Raw genomic sequence first — 20,484 nt, 5'->3', positions numbered from 1 at the left:
ATTCTAAATACTAAAACAAGCCCAGATTTGTAATAAACCTGTAGCATTTCACATCATTACAAATTGAAGATTTATAGTAAACTAGGACCTGGTGCAAACACAGTCGAAAGCAAACAAAAATGCATAAAAACATCAAACAGTGGAATTCTATCCCTCCAAATGATGTTCTCCCTCTCCATCCTTGCAATCATCTTCTTCTCCCTTATGTGCTTCTCCCATTTATGAATCCAAGATTTCTGTACAGAGCAAAGAAAACAAATTAAATTAAATTTCAGCAGACATATATTTCCTTGCATGTTGTGCAATAGCTACGGGAATAAATATACGAAAATGAAAAAGTGAGTGATTTCTATTAACAAGAGATCGCCTATGTAATATGTAGAAACAAATGAACCTGCTACGTACACCAACTCATATCATGTCTTACATTGATATTATCCACGTGTTACATATATACACCATCAACTATTTGTAATAAAGTATTTGTCAATGACTAATTGGGTTCTTTAAACTTCTAAAGGAAAGAAAGATGCCATGGCCTTGCTCGCTGCTAACCTGAATGGATGAAGGGGGCATGCATTGGAGTCTGGAGTACTTTGGAATGAATTTGAGACTGTGACTTATAGCACTGGATGCCACAAAGGTCTAAATGTATGTACCTAGAATAGATAAACAGGTCAAAGCCTCATCAAATATGGCATCTTGGAGCATATACTGATGGTATTCATCCTTCAAGTGTTCAATCAAAGCCTGATTGGCATCTAAATAGGAATAATTGTGTACTGGAATTAGTTATGTCACACAAAAACTAGAATTATTGTAGATAGATAATATAAACCCTAGATGGTCTTCACTTTACTCAATATAACAGAACTGAAAGCAGTATTTCTGAAATGAAGGTTTCATTTTTGTGAAAATACAATACCATGGTCATAAGTTATCTGACACGAGTACATTTCATTTACTGTCAAACAATTGTATCCGACTATTGTTAAATCTTATTTAATTTTAAGCATGCATAATTAACCAAAGCATGATGATATAATGCTCACTATGATCTATAATCTCACTATTTCCACAATATAATCAATATACTAGAAGCACCAGGAAAATCATAGAGTTCACCGAGCAAGGAATGAAGACACGATGTTAGCAGATCATAGTACAACAATATTTCAAGGCTTAAAATGCTCCGTGGAAGGTACAGAGTCAAACACCAAATTTTCAGAGACATACCTGATGAACACATGAAGCTAACTCTATCGAATAGACAAGATCGTAGAATCAATGGAAGCTCTGGTGCCATTGTATATTGAGGTTTTCTAGGTGTCCTGGTAATATCCAGCAATGGATCAACTACCTGTACCAAAATAAACGAGCTACCGAATGTAAATAATCCAAACAAATGACATAAGGGAATTTTCGTGCCAAGTTCAATTGTGTAATTCACTTTACTATTCGAAAAAACAAAAGGAAGCTTCAGAAAGAGGGAAAAAAAGACTCACACTAGGTGATTCAAGGCCTTGACCTACAAGAAAAAGAACAGCTACCATGCAACGAACTTGATGCCATAGAAAGGCGCTACCCCTGATATTCATGGACCATAGCTCATCATGGTTGGACCTTGAAAATACAAAGCACTTCCATTATTTAGTCCAAGTAACTAGAAAGAAAGGAGAGTTTGAGCAAAATGCAATTTAACCTTTGGTCACACGCAGAAATAGTAAAATCTGTAATGCATCGCTTGTAATTGCTCATGTTTGCTGCATCCATCTTACAAAAATTCCTCAAGTCATGTTCCCCTTACTTGGTCATTTTGTCAAACACCTTCTGTGCAGTGCCACTTAGAGGAAACGAATCGAAGGACATAGATCACAACAGCAAGAGTCAGGGCGTGCTTCGGATTCACTTGATGCCCACGACTAGCAAGTGATCTGTGCTGCCTCCTTGCCCCGCCTGGCACCACGATGGACTCTGAACAACCACCGAGGAGAATGAGCTGATGGAAACGATAGGAAGCGAAGGGCGGCGGCTGCAGTCACCTCTTTGGGGTGGTCGAAGTCACCTTCTGCAGCCCCGTACGGACCTGGAGGCGGCGAGGTGGTCCTGCTCTGTGCGATCTCCTGCAGGACGTTTGGCGCCAGCATCGCCTCGGTCGAGACGAGGAGTGGAGGAGCCAGATGCGTTGGCCCCCCGCGGCGGCGTCGCCTCGGTCGCTGGTCCGAGAGACCGGGACGAGAAGGAGTGCAGGAGGCGGAGGCGCTGGCCCCACGCAGCGGCGAAGGCGACGGGGAAGCGGCGGCGCGCGGCAAGGAGGAGGCCCGAGCCCCTGGAGCTCGCGGAGGTGCAGGCCGCCAAACAGAGGAGCGACTGGAGGGACGGCCGCGGTGGCATGGCGAGGCGGAGTGGCAGCTAGGGTTCTGGGGCACGGGGCATGGGTCAGGCAAGACAGAGGGGAATTTGGGCTTCGGCCTCCACGAGCTATGTGTGTATACATGTGTTTGTGGTTCTATAGTAGCAGCGCTGGGTTTATACCCCACGCTGCTACTACGGCCTGTCGCGGGAGCCACGATGGAGACAACTTAGTAGTAGCGTGGGTTTGTACACCGCGCTACTACTATCAACTTAGTAGTAGCGTGGGTTTATAACCCGCGCTACTACTACTGCTTGTCCCACAGGACATGGTGAAGAACACTTTGTAGCAGCGCGGGTTTACACCCCTCGCTACTACTATCAACTTAGTGGTAGCGCAGGTTTTATACACTCGCTACTACTAATTAGTGGTAGCGTCTCTTTTTAGACCGCGCTACTGATAAACTTCTCTGTATAAGGTTTTCCCTATTAGTGCAACTACTAGGCACTTACTATAAATAAAATAAAGTAGTACTTACTAAAAATAAACTACTTCTACAGTTAAATATAGTTTTATTAAACCAACTAGTTCAACTACTAAGCACTTACTATAAATAAAATAAAGTAGTACTTACTAAAAATAAACTACTTCTATAGTAAAATAAAGTAGTTTTATTAAATCAACTAGTTCAACTACTAAGCACTTACTATAAATAAAATAAAGTAGTACTTACTAAAAATAAACAAGTTTAACTAGTTCTATTATTTATCGACCCCCCCCTCATGTCAAAGTTATCAGGGAGGGGGTACATCGACAATGACATACCCGATAAAAAAAGAAGAGGAAGAAGAAGAAGAAAAAGAGGAGAAGAAGAAAGTAATAGAGGAAACGATTGAAGAAAAAAAGAAGAAAAGAATATTTTCTATTTTTTCTTCTTCTCCTCTATTCCTTTCTACTTCTCCTCTTTTTTCTTCTTCTTTTTTCCTCTTCTTATTTATTTCTCCTCTTCTTCCTCTCCTCTTCTTCTCCTTCCTCTTCTTCCTCTCCTCTTCTTCTCCTTCCTCTTCTCCTTCTTCCTCTTCTTATTTTCCTTTTTCCTCTCCTTCTTTTTCTTCTTCTTCTTCCTTCTTCCTTCTTCCTCTTTTCTTCCTTTTTTCTTATTTTACTTTTTCCTCTACAGTAACCTAAAATGCACTAACCTAAAATCGATATCTACTAACAACCTACATAAAAAATCTGAAAAAACAGGACATATAATCATATATACAAACATACATATAATCACACATATACATATACTTTGGACAACAAACATCATAGGGGCGCGGTGGCAACGGCGGCGACCAGTACAGGGAGGAGGAGGGGATCGGGGCGGCGCTCACAGCGGGCGCGGCAACGGCGTCAGTGCAGGGCACGGTGACGGCGACGAGGAGGCAGGGCCGGCGGCTTCGGGGCAGGGGTGGCGTGGGGCGGTGCGGGACGGTGTCGGAGGAAGGGCGACGACAGCGACGACGAGGCAGATGGATAGCCCGGCGGCGTCGTCGGGGCTGGGAAGATGAACTGAATGAAAATTTTCACAAGTGTTGGCTTATAGACGGAGCATTAGTCCCGGTTCATGGCACCAACCGGGACCAATGCCACCTTTAGTACAGATTGGTGCCACCAACCGGGACCAAAGGTCTCTTTTCAGCATCCCAAATGGCGGGAAGCAGACACCTTTGGTCCCGGTTGGTGGAACCAACCGGGACTTAATGGAGGCATTGGTCCCGGTTGATGCCACGAACTGGTACCAATGCACCCCTTTAGTCCCGGTTGGCACTACCAACCGGACCAAAGGCCTTGCACTGTAGCGTGGTGGTGGGAGTTTAGTCCCACCTCGCTAGCTGAGAGAGAGAGCCGCACCTGTTTATAAGGTGCGTCGCTCCTGAGCTGTCGAGCTCCTCTCTAAAGCAGGCTTACGGGCCTAAACTCTCTGTACATGCATGTGAGCCTACTGGGCCTTCTACGGGCCTGAATCCGGGCCCACCTGGTTGGTTGGGTTTCTAGTCGTATTCAGGACATGGTGGCCCAGTAAGCGGCATTTTTACATTTTTTTGTTTTTTCATTATTTATTTTCTTTTTTTCTTTATTTTTTTAATTCTATTTGCTATTAGGTCACGAAAATTATAAAATTTCTGTTAGTTCCATTAGTTTCCAAACTCGATTTTTGAGTGATTTTTTCCTACTATTTAATATTACTGTGTTATTTTAGTTTGCTGTTAAAGTTTCTAACAAAAATTTTCTTTATGAAAATTATTTTTGCTTTTAATGTTTTGAACAAAAAATTCTTGGATAATCTTAGTTGCATAAATTTTATATAATTTTAGTTTCAAAAATACTAGAGGTTTATAAAAGATTTTTAGTTGATTCCTTTTGCTTTTAGTTGCATAAATTCTTAGAAAATTCTTTTTGCTTTTAATGTTTTGAACAGAAACTCAACCTTTTTTGAACAGTGTTGTCACCTCTGAGACGTGTTTCTAACCAACTGCTGAAAGTCCTGATGTGTTCACATGTAATCCAGTCATCACACTGCTCCGGGTGTTTGGAGCGCAGACTGTTCTTGTGTTCATCGACATACGGGGTCACCAAGGTAGAGTTCTGTAGAACTGTGTAGTGTGCTTGAGACCAAGAATGCCCGTCCCTGCATATTATTGAGTCCCCTCCAAGCGTGCCTTTTCCAGTCAGTCTCCCCTCATACCGCGATAGAGGGCGACCTATCTTCTTAAGGCTAGGAATGAAGTCAACACAAAACCCAATGACATCCTCTCTTTGATGGCCCATGGACATGATTCCTTCTGGCCTAGTGCGGTTACGGACATATTTCTTTAGGACTCTCATGAACCTCTCAAAGGGGAACATATTGTGTAGAAATATGGGGCCCAGAATGACAATCTCGTCGACTAGATGAACTAGGACATGCGTCATAATATTGAAGAAGGATGGTGGGAACACCAGCTCGAAACTGACAAGACATTGCGCCACATCACTCCATAGACTTGGTAGGGTTTCTGGATCGATCACCTTCTAAGAGATTGCATTGAGTAATGCACATAGCTTCACAATGGCTAATCAGACGTTTTTCGGTAGAAGCCCCCTCAATGCAACCGGAAGTAGTTGCGTCATAATCACGTGGCAGTCATGAGACTTTAGGTTCTGGAACTTTTTCTCTAGCATATTTATTATTCCCTTTATATTCGACGAGAAGCCAGAGGAGACCTTCATACTGAGCAGGAATTTAAAGAAGATTTCCTTCTCTTCTTTGGTAAGAGCGTAGCTGGCAGGACCTTCATACTGCTTTGGAGGCATGCCGTCTTTTTCATGCAAACGTTGCAGGTCCTCCCGTGCCTCTGGTGTATCTTTTGTCTTCCCATACACGCAAAAGAAGCCTAGCAGGTTCACACAAAGGTTCTTCGTCATGTGCATCATGTCAATTGAAGAGCGGACCTCTAGGTCTTTCCAGTAGGGTAGGTCCCAAAATATAGATTTCTTCTTCCACATGGGTGCGCGTCCCTCAGCGGCATTCGGAACAGCTAGTCCGCTGGGACCCTTTCCGAAGATTACGTGTAAATCATTGACCATAGCAAGTATGTGATCACCGGTACGCATGGCGGGCTTCTTCCGGTGATCTGCCTCGCCTTTGAAATGTTTGCCTTTCTTTCAACATTGATGGTTGGTCGGAAGAAATCGACGATGGCCCAAGTACACATTCTTCCTGCATTTGTCCGGGTATATAATTTCGGTGTCAGCTAAGTAGTGCGTGCATGCGTGGTATCCCTTGTTTGTCCGTCCTAAAAGGTTACTAAGAGCGGGCCAATCGTTGATGGTTACATACAGCAACGCGTGCAGGTTAAATTCCTCCTGTTTGTGCTCATCCCACACACGTACACCATGTCCATTCCATAGCTGTAAAAGTTCTTCAACTAATGGCCTTAGGTACACATCAATGTTGTTGCCGGGTTGCTTAGGGCCTTGGATGAGAACTGGCATCATAATGAACTTCCGCTTCATGCACATCCAACGAGGAAGGTTATACATACATAGAGTCACGGGCCAGGTGCTGTGATTGCTTCTCTACTCCCCGAAAGGATTAATGCCATCCACGCTTAAACCAAACCATTCGTTCCTTGGGTCAGCTGCAAACTCAGCCCAGTACTTTCTCTCTATTTTTCTCCACTGCGACCCGTCAGCGGGTGCTCTCAACTTCTCGTCTTTCTTACGGTACTCTCTGTGCCATCACATCAACTTGGCATGCTCTTCGTTTCTGAACAGATGTTTCAACTGTGGTATTATAGGAGCATACCACATCACCTTCACAGGAACCCTCTTCTTGGGGGGCTCACCGTCAACATCACCAGGGTCATCTCGTCTGATCTTATACCGCAATGCACCGTGGTAGAGGATGCAGTCATTAGGGTATGCATGTATCTTCAGCACCTCCAATCCTAGAGGGCATACGACCTTCTTTGCTGCGTACGTACTATCGGGCAATTCATTGTCGTTTGGAAGCTTCTTCTTCAATATTTTCAGTAGCTTGTCAAATCCTTTGTCAGACACAGCATTCTCTGCCTTCCACAGCAGCAATTCCAGTACGGTACCGAGATTTGTGTTTCCATCTTCGCAATTGGGGTACAACCCTTTTGTGATCCTCTAACATGCGATCAAACTTCAGCTTCTCCTTTTGACTTTTGCAATGTGTCCTTGCATCAACAATGACCCAGCGGAGATCATCATCATCGGGCACATCGTCTGGTTCCTCTTGATCTTCATCAGCTTGCCCCGTTGCAGCATCACGGTATTAAGGGGGCACATAGTTGTCATCGTCCTCTTCTTCTTCGTTGTCTTCCATCATAACCCCTATTTCTCCGTGCTTCGTCCAAACATTATAGTGTGGCATGAAACCCTTATAAAGCAGGTGGGTGTGAAGGATTTTCCGGTCAGAGTAAGTCTTCGTATTCCCACATATCGGGCATGGACAACACATAAAACCATTCTTCTTGTTTGCCTCAGCCACTTTGAGAAAATTATGCAGGCCCTTAATGTACTCGGAGGTGTGTCTATCACCATACATCCATTGCCGGTTCATCTGCGTGCATTATATATAATTATGTGTGTCAAAAGTAAGAAAATTATACAAGTATCTATCTAAAGTAAGAATTGTTTTTCTTTCGGAAATAAGATAAGAACAAGAGGCTCACCACGGTGGTGCCGGCGACGAGATCAGCGCAGGCAATCGACAGCGGTGAAGACGGGGACGGGACGTGACAGACCGCTAAACCTATGCAAATCTCGGGGAAAATGGAGCTTGGAGGTCGAGCTTCGAGAGGAGAAAACTTAACTAGCATGGCTCGAGCATTTCATCGAACACCTCATGTGCATAGGAGGTGAGCTAGAGCACCCAAACGCCCTCCCCTTGCCGTCCAGAAAAAACAGAACACTGTGGAGTGCTCTGCTGCGGTGAGGGGGTATATATAGGCAACTCATTTGTCCCGGTTCGTGGCTGGAACCGGGACTAAAGCTCCCCCTTCCGGTTCATGCCAGGAGCGAGGCCCATTGGTCCCGGTTCGTGCCAGGAACCGGGACAAATGGGTCCAGACGAACCGGGACCAATGCCCACGAGGCCCCGGCCGCCCCCTGGGCTCACAAACCGGGACGTATGCCCCCATGGGTCCCGGTTCGTGACTGAACCGGGACTAATGGACTGGCTAGGCCCCAACCAAAGCCCTGAGTGAGTCCTGGGCAATCCGGTGATGAAATCAATGCCAAGCTTATCCCATTTCCATTCAGGTATTGGCAAAGGCTAATGTAATCATGCTGGTTTCTGATGCTCTGCCTTAACTCTCTGACATACGTCGCATACTGCTACATACTCGACAATATCCTTCCTTATACTTGTCCACCAGAAACTTTCCTTCAAGTCCAGATACATCTTGGTGTTGCCTCGGTGGATCGAGTAAGGCAAATCAAGAGCCTCCTGAAGTATTAACTTCCAGATCTCTGGGTCATCGGGCACATAGATGCGATCCTAAAACCATAAAGTTTCGTGCTCATCCTCACGAAAACCTTTAGCCTTTCCGTTACTCGTCCTTTCTTTTATCTTTGCAATTTCCTTGTCCGTCTTTTGGGCTTCTCGGATCCTTTCCAACAAATTGCACTGAATTTCCAATGCCACAACAAAACCTCTCGGAACTATCTCTAAGCGAAATTCTTGGAGATCATCGGCTAACTCCTGAGGTAATCCTTCGGTTATGAGAGTGTTAACATAACTCTTGCGGCTCAAAGCATCTACCACGACGTTGGCCTTTCCTAGATGATAATGTAGTCTCATGTCATAATCCTTTATGAGCTCCAACCATCTCCTCTGCCTAAGGTTCAACTCCTTCTGCATGAAGATGTATTTCAAACTCTTATGATCTGTGTAAATATCACTACGATTTCCAATAAGAAAATGCCTCCAGGTCTTGAGAGCATGCACTACGACTGCTAACTCAAAATCATGCATGGCATAATTCAACTTATGAGGTCGAAGTTGTCGTGAAGTATATGAAACAACTCTTCCTTCTTGCATAAGAACACCTCCATGTCCCTGACGAGAAGCGTTGCAATATACTTGGAAATCCTTGTGTATATTCGGAAGAATTAGCATTGGGGCCGTAACCAAATGTTTCTTCAACTCCTGAAAACTGGCCTCACAATCCTCGGTCCAATTAAACTTGGTGTCCTTCTTCAATAACTTTGTCACGGGCTTCGAGATCTTGGAGAAATTCTCAATAAACCTCTGATAATATCCTGCGAGTCTAAGAAAACCGCGTATCTCTCCAACTAAGGTGGGTGCCATCCATTCAGTGACGGCTTCAGCCTTGGAAGGGTCTACTACTATACCTTCTCCTGATATAACGTGTCTGAGAAATTCGACTTCCTTCAACCAAAACTCACATTTGGTGAACTTGGCATATAGCTGATGTTCCCTGAGCTTCTCGAGAACCAAGCACAAATGTTCCTTATGTTCTTCTTCATTCTTCGAGTAAATCAATATATCATCAATGAACACCATGACAAACTTATCCAAGAACTCCATGAATACCTTGTTCATCATACTCATAAAATAGGCAGGGGCGTTACTCAAACCAAATGGCATGACCGTGTACTCATACAGCCCATACCTTGTGGTAAAAGCTGTCTTAGGTATATCCTGTTCTCGGATCTTCAGCTAGTGATATCCTGATCGAAGATTGATCTTGGAGAAAACTCTAGCTCCCTGCAGCTGGTCAAACAAATCGTTGATCATCGGTAGAGGATATTAGTTCTTCATCGTCACCTCATTCAACGCATGATAACCAAAAACCATTCTCAAGGATCCATCCTTCTTCTCAACTAGAAGCACTGGGCTCCCCCAAGGTGATGAACTTGGTCAAATATAACCTTTCTCCAATAATTCCTTAATCTGCTTCTTAATTTCCTCCAGATCATTCACGGGCATCCGATACGGTCTCTTGGATATTGGTCCGGTGCCTGGCAACAACTCAATCTCGGTCTGGGGCCATGCCTGGTAGTTCTACCAGGAATACATCGGGATATTCCTTCACAACTGGAACTTCCTCCTAAACAACTACCAAAAGGGAATTTACTTGAGTCCTCATTGGCGCATGCCTAGACACATACTTGAACCGTTTTCCCTCTGGGGTGGTGAGAAGAATCGACTTACTAGCACAATCGATGTTTCCTTCGTACTTGGATATCCAATCCATGCCTAGTATAACATCCAATCCTTGTGATTCCAGGATAATGAGGTTTGTGGGGAAAACATGCCTACCTATGGTCAATGGCAACTGAAAACATCCCCGGCTAGCCATATACTCCACTCCTGGTGAGCTCACTAACATAGGTGACTTAAGGACTACGGTTGGCAACTTAAACTTGTCCAGAAATCCCCTTGATATGAATGAATGTGATGCACCAGTGTCAAAAAGAACAAGGGTTGTAAATGAATTAATCAAAAACTTACCAACAACTGCGTTAGGCTACTCGTCAATTTCCTCCACATAAATGTGATTCACTTGACCTCTCATGAAGGGATTGGGATTCTGTCCTGAGCTTCCATTGCCATTACCATTCTTTGCCTCAGGACATTCAGTGGCGTAGTGTCTGGTCTTCTCGCACTTGAAACAGGTAATGTGACTCAGATCTTTCTTTGCGGGTGTCGTGGAGTTGGAACGGCTCTGACTATTGGTTCCTCCATTCCCATCCCCATTCTTAGGGCCACTATGGCTATGTGAATTCCTTCGTTGTGAGAATGGCCTCCATGGTTATGTCCTCCATGGGTATGATGAGTGTGTCCTCCCGAGTACGGGGAATAGCGGGGCTTCAGCTAGGCTCCAGAGTTGTACTTCCCCAGTCCATACTTCCGCTTGCGGCTCTCTATCTGCTGCTACTTGATACGTCTCCAACGTATCTATAATTTTTTATTGCTCCATGCTATATTATCTACTGTTTTGGACATTATTGGGCTTTATTATCCACTTCTATATTATTTTTGGGACTAACCTATTAACCGGAGGCCCAGCCCAGAATTGTTTTTTTGCCTGTTTTAGGGTTTCGAAGAAAAGGAATATCAAACGGAGTCCAAACGGAATGAAACCTTCGAGAACGTGATTTTCTCGCCAAACATGATCCAGGATACTTGGACCCTACGTCAAGAAACAAAGGAGGAGGCCACGAGGTAGGGGGCGCGCCTGCCCAGGCGCGCCCTCCACCCTCGTGGGCCCCCCGTTGCTCTACCGACGTACTCCTTCCTCCTATATATACCTACGTACCCCGAAACGATCAGATACGAAGACAAAACCCTAATTCCACCGCCGTAACTTCCTGTATCCACGAGATCCCATCTTGGGGCCTGTTCCAGAGCTCCATCGGAGGGGGCATCCATCATGGAGGGCTTCTACATCAACACCATAGCCTCTCTGATGAAGTGTGAGTAGTTTACCTCAGACCTTCGGGTCCATAGTTATTAGCTAGATGGCTTCTTCTCTCTTTTTGGATCTCAATACAATGTTCTCCCCCTCTCTTGTGGAGATCTATTCGATGTAATCTTCTTTTTGCGATGTGTTTGTTGAGACCGATGAATTGTGGGTTTATGATCAAGATTATCTATGAACAATATTTGAATCTTCTCTGAATTCTTTGTTGTATGATTGGTTATCTTTGCAAGTCTCTTCAAATTATCAGTTTGGTTTGGCCTACTAGATTGATCTTTCTTGCAATGGGAGAAGTGCTTGGCTTTGGGATCAATCTTGCGGTGTCCTTTCCCAGTGACAGTAGGGGCAGCAAGGCACGTATTGTATTGTTCCCATCGAGGATAACAAGATGGGGTTTTTATCATATTGCATGAATTTATCCCACTACATCATGTCATCTTGCTTAAGGCATTACTCTATTTTCGCGAACTTAATACTCTAGATGCATGCTGGATAGCGGTCGATGAGTGGAGTAATAGTAGTAGATGCAGGCAGGAGTCAGTCTACTTGTCTTGGACGTGATGCCTATATACATGATCATACCTAGATATTCTCATAACTATGCTCAATTCTGTCAATTGCTCAACAGTAATTCGTTCACCCACCGTAAAATACTTATGCTCTTGAGAGAAGCCACTAGTGAAACCTATGGCCCCCGGGTCTATCTTCATCATATTAATCTTCCAATACTTAGTTATTTGCTTTGCTTTTTACTTTGCCTTTATTTTACTTTGCATCTTTATCACAAAAATACCAAAAATATTATCTTATCATATCTATCAGATCTCACTCTCGTAAGTGACCGTGAAGGGATTGACAACCCCTTACCGGGTTGGTTGCGAGGAGTTATTTGTTTTGTGCAGGTACTAGGGACGCGCGTGCAACCTCCTACTAGATTGATACCTTGGTTCTCAAAAACTGAGGAAATACTTACGCTACTTTGTTGCATCATCCTTTCCTCTTCAAGGAAATCCAACGCAGTGCTCAAGAGGTAGCAAGAAGAATTTCTGGCGCCGTTGCCGGGGAGGTTGGCGCAAGTCAAGATTTGACTCCCGACAACGAGCCATTTCTGGCGCCGTTGCCGGGGAGTCTACGCAAAAGTCAACATACCAAGTACCCATCACAACCCTTATCTCCTGCATTACATTATTTTCCATTTGCCTCTCGTTTTCCTCTCGCCCACTTCACCCTTGCCATTTTATTCGCCCTCTCTCTCTATCCTCCCTCTCTTTCTCTATCTGCCTCTTTTTGCCCGCTTGCTTTTTGTTTGCTTGTGTGTTGGATTGCTTGCTTGTCGTTATGGCTAGTCCCTTATCTTCTCCGTTGTCTCCCGAAAATGAAGTTCTAAATTTTATGCAAAGGGAGGGAGAAAATCTAAAAGACGCTTGGTATAGAATTTGCAATGCTCAAAATAGATCTACCAGGAAGCAATCTACTTCCGTTCATCTTTGCAATTTTTATGTACGCGTTGCTCCTTGGTACCGATATGTCCTTGATACCATTACCAGAGGGAATTTCTTGGGTAGCCACACTTTTGATTCTTATAAAGCTATGATAGATTTATTTGGCTCACCACCTCTTTTGGTTAAGGGAACTGCATTAACTTTGGAGCATGTAATGCAAAGGCTCGAAACTATTGAAAATAAGGTTGCTACCGTAGAGTTAATTCAAAATTTGGATAAAAATATCCACAACTGAATCTCTCAATATGTATCTAAAGTAGGAGTCACTTTGAAAAATATTAAAGAGAAGGAACCCATAGTCAATGAGAAAATAAATCATGATTCCACTAGGATCGATAAACTTGAAGATATCATTACCAACTTGGGAACCACTTTTTCTTCCGTAAAGAATACTCCAAGTCTTCCTACTAAAATTTCCAAGCTTATGTATGTTCCTAAAAATAAGGGTGAATCCTCTAGTAAAGAAACTGCGGATCTAAAATTTATAAGTATTCATCCCAATCTTGTTGCTATCATTAAGGAACCATTTGTTACAAATGAATTTTTCGATCTTGTGCCTAAAAGTTTGTTAATAACTAAAAAGAGAGAAATTCCTAAGGATGGTAGATACCTCATTGAAAAATTACCTACCAAAGATGGCAATACCTAGATCTATCCTTGCTTTTTATGCCTAGCTAGGGGCGTTAAACGATAGCGCTTGTTGGGAGGCAACCCAATTTTATTTTTATTCCTTCCTTTTTGCCACTGTGTAGTAATAAATAATTTATCTAGCCTCTGTTTTGGTTGTGTTTTTTGTGTTTAATTAGTGTTTGTGCCAAGTAGAACCGTTGGGAAGACTTGAGGAAAGTCTTGATATCTTGCTGTAAAAAAACAGAAACTTTAGCGCTCACGAGAACTGCTGCCATTTTTATTTGGAAAGTGATATTTAGTTAAGTATTTTTGCACATGATTAATAGATAAATTTATCACGTCCAAAAATTTATTTTAGAATTTTTGGGTTTCCAGATCTTGCGCTAGCTACAGATTACTACAGACTGTTCTGTTTTTGAAAGATTCTGTTTTTCGTGTGTTGTTTGCTTATTTTGATGAATCTATGGCTAGTAAAATAGTTTATAAACCATAGAGAAGTTGGAATACAGTGGGTTTAACACCAATATAAATAAAGAATGAGTTTATTACATTATCTTGAAGTGGTCTTTTGTTTTCTTTCGCTAACGGAGCTCACGAGATTTTCTACTTTAAGTGTTGTGTTGTGAAGTTTTCATGTTTTGGGTAAAGATTTGATGGATTATGGAACAAGGAGTGGCAAGAGCCTAATCTTGCGGATGACCATGTCACCCTCAATATAATCTAAGGACACCTAAAAGCCAAAGCTTGGGGATGCCCCGGAAGGCATCCCCTATTTCGTCTACTTCTATCGGTAACTTTACTTGGAGCTATATTTTTATTCACCACATGATATCTGTTTTGTTTGGAGCGTCTTGTATTATTTGAGTCTTTGCTTTTTAGTTTACCACAATAATCCTTTCTGTACACACCTTTTAAGAGATCCATACATGATTTGGAATTTGTTAGAATACACTATGTGCTTCACTTATATTTTTTGAGATATATAGTTTGCTCTAGTACTTCACTTATATCTTTTAGAGCATGGTGGTGGATTTGTTTTATAGAAACTATTGATCTCTCATACTTCACTTAGATTATGTTGAGCGTCTTAAATAGCATGGTAATTTTCTTAAATAATCCTAATATGCTAGGTATTCAAGATTAGTAAAAAAATCTTATGAGTGTTTTGAATACTAAGAGAAGTTTGATGCTTTATGATTGTTTTGAGATATGGAGGTAATAATATCAAAGTCCTGCTAGTTGAGTAGTTGCGAATTTGATCAAAGTGTGATGATCATCATTTTCTAGAGCATTGTCCCAAGTGAGGAAATAAAAAAATATGAAGGCCATAAAAAAAGTAGAAGGCCCAAAAAATGAGAGAAAAAAGAGAAGGGACAATGCTACTATCCTTTTCCACACTTGTGCTTCAAAGTAGCACCATAATCTTCATGATAGAGAGTCTTTTGTTTTGTCACTTCCATATACAAGTGGGAATTTTCATTATAGAACTTGGCTTGTATATTCCAACAATGGGCCTCCTCAAGTGCCCTAGGTCATCGTGAGCAAGCAAGTTGGATGCACACCCACTTAGTTTCTTTTGTTGAGCTTTCATACATTTATAGCTCTAGTGCATCCGTTGCATGGCAATCCCTACTCCTTGCATTAACATCAATCGATGGGCATCTCCATAGCCCATTGATTAGCCTCGTTGATGTGAGACTTTCTCTTTTTTTGTCTTCTCAACATAACCCCCATCATCATATTCTATTTCACCCATAGTGCTATGTCCATGGCTCGCGCTCATATATTGCGTGAAAGTTTATAGGTTTGAGATTACTAAAGTATGAAACAATTGCTTGGCTCTTCATCGGGGTTCTGCATGATGAGAGCATTCTTGTGTGACGAAAATGGAGCATGACTAAACTATATGATTTTGTAGGGATGAACTTTCTTTGGCCATGTTATTTTGAGAAGACATAATTGCTTAGTTAGTATGCTTGAAGTATTATTGTTTTTATGTCAATATGAACTTTTATCTTGAATCTTTCGGATCTGAATATTCATGCCAGAATTAAGAAGAATTACATTGAAAATCTGCGAATTAGCATTCCACATCAAAAATTCTGTTTTTATCATTCACCTTCTCGAGGACGGGTAGGAATTAAGCTTGGGGATGCTTGATACGTCTCCAACGTATCTATAATTTTTGATTGCTCCATGCTATATTATCTACTGTTTTGGACATTATTGGGCTTTATTATCCACTTTTATATTTTCTTTGGGACTAACCTATTAACTGGAGGCCCAGCCCAGAATTGCTGTTTTTTTGCCTATTTTATGGTTTCGAAGAAAAGGAATATCAAACGGAGTCCAAACGGAATGAAACCTTCGGGAACGTGATTTTCTCGTCGAACATGATCCAGGAGACTTGGAGCCTACGTCATGAAACAAAGGAGGAGGCCATGAGGTAGGGGGCGCGCCTACCCCTCCCCCCCCCAAGGGGCGCCCTCCACCCTCGTGGGCCCCCTGTTGCTCCACCGACGTACTCCTTCCTCCTATATATACCTACGTACCCCCAAACGATCAGATACGGAGCCAAAACCGTAATTCCACCGCCGTAACTTCTTGTATCCACGAGATCCCATCTTGGGGCCTGTTCCTGTGACACTCCCAAAAATTTTAACTTGTTTTCATCAAAAACTTTGTTGAATTCTTTTTGAGGGCATTTAAAAATTTCTTTTCCAGAAATCCTTCATCTTAGAAACTTCCTTTGCTTTGGCAAGGATTTTATTTTTCTTCAAAACTATGGTGTTTGATCTTTTGAAATTTCTTCTCTGTTGGTTTCCCCTCAAATTATTTTGGGAGTTTTAATCTTTTTCTTTTAAAAAAGAAACTCTATGAAAATTTGGGATTTTCATATCTTGTTAACCACCCATGACTTGGTATTTTTTGCCCATGTGATAAAACCCCTCCAAAACCTCCCCTCCTCCTTGAAATCAACCTAAGATCTCTGTCCCAACTCATCCAAGCAAGTTTTGGATTTTATTCTAATTATTTTTCCCCTCAAATCATTTCTGAAAATTATTTGGAGCCTGAGTGATTTTCAAAGCAAGTACCCTTTTGCTTTTGAGTTTTTACCTCAAACCAACTGTCCTGGATAGTTCTTTGAACCCACAACCCAGAACCATCTTGATCCACTCCTCCCCTTTTCAAAATTTTCAAAATTCAGTCTCTGCAAGTTTGGACCAGATTTGCCAAATTTGGTGAAATTCATATCTACACTTCTCCAAAAATTCCACCAAAATTCAGGCAGCCTACTGGAGCAATGAGTAGCCACTCCACCAAAAATCAGCTCAAGGAAAAATCCACAGAGGCCAAAAACATTCTGTCGAACACCTGAGCTCCACTGTTCCTTTGCAAATTCAGTAAATTCAGATTTCAGTGTTGTTTTTCGTCCGTCAGCTTCACTCACGCGTCGACAGTGCGCTTGGCGCGTTGCGCGCGGCCTCTACTCCCTGGCCAGCACCCCTGCACGCGCGCTTGGCATCTTCCCGGTGTCGGTGGCGCCCCTGGCCGCCCGCGCCGGCGTGTCTTGCGGCGGCCGAAACCCCGTTACAGCCGACAGGGGACAAGAACGGCGGCTCAACGCCGTTCCGCGCCGCCTATCGCCCCTCTGCTCTCCGCGTGGCCTCATGCGTGCCAGCGCACGCCCGTGGCACCGCCACCGTGGCCGGCAAGCACGGGACGCGCTCCCTGCCGCCGACGGGCCCGCGTCGCCCCGTTCTGTCGAACTCACCCCCAAAGCACCAAACTCCAGCTCGATTAGCACCAGAACGGAACCGTGGACCTCCACGATGACGCACAACGTCCTAATTACCCCGACCAAGCCCTGCGCCGCCGTAATCGTCACCGGAGCTCACGGCCACCGCCTCGGACCGCCTATATAAAGGGCCCCCGAGCTCACCCTCATGCACGCATCATCTCTACACCTCACCAACGCCCCGCCAGGCCACCAGGAGGACCTCGAGGAGGTCTCCTCCCCCAACTCCGGCCGCCCCGATCCGCCTCGGCCTCCACCACGATTCGCTCCGGTGAGGCCGTCTCCGGCGCCCTAACCCCGTCAGTTACTCCCTCTAGCTACCAGGAGCCTAACCCCCTCCTCAATTTGATTACTGCAGCTCTCTCCGACGAGCCCCTCAATCACCCGAGCCGCCGTCCGCCGGAGCAAGGCTCGCCGCCGACGTGGTACTCGCCGGCGACCACCACCACCACCAACCGACGCGGAAGGGTGCACTGAACACGGAGGTACCCTCCGATCCCCCTGCCTCGCCGTGGATCGCCGCCGGCGACCACCGCGGCTCTCGGACGCCGACGAGCTTCGTCCCCCCCATTTGAAAGTTTAAACCTGACGAGTGGGACCCCACCGTCAGCCTCTCTGTCATCTCTATGTGAAACGTTTTCTGGTAGCGCCTTCGGGAAAAATGCATTTTCCCCTCTGGGCTGGCGTATTCAATACTGGAACGTCTTCTGTTTTTATAAGCTAGCCCCTGGGAACTTTCTGTTTCATTACAGATGAGTCCCTGGACAAAAACCTTTATAACTTTTAAACAGAATAATATTTTGGATTGATTCTTTTTCTGTTCTCTTCAGATTTTTGTCTTGTTTTTTATCATATTTATTTAAAAAAAATTTGGAATACTTTTTGTGCACCTCGTGGTATTTACGATAGCGCATATATTTTCTTTATACCGTAGATACCGAAGGAGGTGACGGGACCGCAAACTTCACCGAGCTAGGCTCCGACTACTCCGAACCAGGCAAGCATGTTTGAACTTTTGATATGATGAGTGTCTTGGCATGTTTTGCATTTTAGTTAGTCTCATGGCATGTTGAAGAGCATATCGATGAAGTTATTTCCATGCATTGATGAGGTAAGTGAATTCGATGATCCATACGTGGATGAATGTGAGTATGAATGGCCATGTGTTGGCATGAGGATGGGTAAGATGGCAGTGTTGTAGCATGCCAGTCTTATGCCAGGCCATATGACTACAGTATCAAACTGTATCAGTCCAGTTCCTCCCATTTCCTTCCCTGTACTACCACATGTTTTCCGCAAGGAATACGGCTTAGTAAGTTGCAAACCGCTTTCCTGGTACACACCAAAAAGGAGAGGCCGGGATGATGGTTCCATGGCCCTGGATTAAAGCCAGTCATCCGGTCAGGGGGCATGGGTGTTTCCGGTTGGGACCGAGAGGGGGGCACCCCTTAGAGCGCGCGTATATAAATTTGATCCCATGCTATTCGAGATTGTGATCTCCCCGTCTCAAAAGTTTTTCTTGGACGATGTCTAGGGTGATTCCTAGCATCGAGAGGTAGGATGGGTGTGTACTGGTTAGCTGTGTTTTCTTCCGAAATACCGTAAACGGAACTAGTCCTTCGTGACTACGGAAATCCGTTGGCTATGGGAAATTTTTGTACAACCTCTGCAGAGTCATATATTCCTTGAATCATCTATTCCATGTCCAAGTTCAACATTATCTTATACTGACAAGTGCCAGTTTTGATGACAGAAACTCCGGTGAATCGTATGAGTGCTAATTCCGGTTAAATGATTATTCCTGTGGATGGACTAACCCGTTTATTTTCATGAATTGAATGTTGATTATGAGTATTATTTACTTGTGAATAAAAGCCCTTTCTGTGATGTCGCTCAGACGTCCGACTGTGGCATTTCTTTAAAGCCCTTTCTATGATGTCGCTCAGACGTCCGACTATGGCATTTCTTTAAAGCCATTTCTGTGATGTCGCTCAGACGTCCGACTGTGGCATTTCTTATAAAGCCCTTTCTGTGATGTCGCTCAGACGTCCGACTGTGGCATTTCTTTTAAAGCCCTTTCTGTGATGTCGCTCAGACGTCCGACTGTGGCATTTCTTTTCAAGCCCTTTATGTGATGTCGCTCAGACGTCCGACTGTGGCATTTCTTTTAAAAGCCCTTTCTGCGATGTCGCTCAGACGTCCGACCGTGGCATCATTTCCTTCTATTTATTTTTTCACCTTTCGAGGCGTCGCTTCAGACACCCGATCGGTTTTTCATTTATGTTTTGTTGGGATTTCAGGCGGACTACCGCCGTTTCCCTTTTTACTTACTTCGTTATGCTAATTTTTGAATATACATTGGTGAATTAATCGTGACGCATTCATGCATGCATTTGTTATATCTTACGTCCGAACTGTCTTGCGAGTACTCTCAAAGTACTCACTGGCTTGTTGATTTGGCCAGATGCTGACGAAGGCGATCTCATGGATGAAGAGTTCGATAGCGAGTCCGACGCCTGGAGGAATCCCAGTCAGTCTCGTGCGACCCTGGATTTGGTCACTGTATTATATCTGCTTCCGCTACCAAATAAATTCATCGAGCCTCACCTCGACGCTCGATGAGATGCCAGTTTTAGAGTCATGTATCCCACTCCCCGCTGTGTTTTTCCACCACCGCCCTATCCTCGAGTCAGTAGTATGCCTCCACACCACTGTGTCATGTCCGCCATTATGTATAATTATTGGTGTGCTTGTAATAATTTGGTTGAGCTGCCGTGGCTCGACCCTGTAATATATTTTATGCTACTGGCTTATTGTATCAAGAATTTGTATACCGGTAAGGAGAATTTTTCTCATACCGGACTCAAAAGATTGGTTTCTCAATAAATATTTTATTGGAAAACCGGTCGTGACAGTTCCGGAGCTCCGCTGGAAGGGGCATCCATCATGGAGGGCTTCTACATCAACACTATAGCCTCTCCGATGAAGTGTGATTAGTTTACCTCAGACCTTCTGGTCCATAATTATTAGCTAGATGGCTTCTTCTCTCTTTTTGGATAACAATACAATGTTCTCCCCCTCTCTTGTGGAGATCTATTCGATGTAATCTTCTTTTTGCGGTGTGTTTGTTGAGACCGATGAATTGTGGCTTTATGATCAAGATTATCTACGAACAATATTTGAATCTTC

The 20,484-nt window shown here is 43.8% G+C and overlaps 1 protein-coding gene across 1 annotated transcript; it reads right to left on the bottom strand.

Moving 5' to 3' along the window:
• Nucleotides 1–219: 219 nt before the first annotated feature.
• LOC125547100 (tRNA pseudouridine(38/39) synthase-like) lies at nucleotides 220–2,394 on the bottom strand. The gene is made up of 7 exons (XM_048711112.1): nucleotides 2,087–2,394; nucleotides 1,952–1,974; nucleotides 1,703–1,802; nucleotides 1,506–1,623; nucleotides 1,237–1,360; nucleotides 660–761; nucleotides 220–236 (listed from the first exon to the last, which is right to left on the bottom strand). Exons 1-7 carry the CDS (start codon nucleotides 2,392–2,394, stop codon nucleotides 220–222), a joined length of 792 nt encoding a protein of 263 aa, XP_048567069.1.
• Nucleotides 2,395–20,484: the final 18,090 nt, after the last annotated feature.

The sequence above is a fragment of the Triticum urartu genome, chromosome 3 (assembly GCF_003073215.2).
Source record: "Triticum urartu cultivar G1812 chromosome 3, Tu2.1, whole genome shotgun sequence".
In the NCBI taxonomy this organism is placed as follows: domain Eukaryota; kingdom Viridiplantae; phylum Streptophyta; class Magnoliopsida; order Poales; family Poaceae; genus Triticum; species Triticum urartu.
This window is presented reverse-complemented; position numbering and strand designations above follow the sequence as displayed.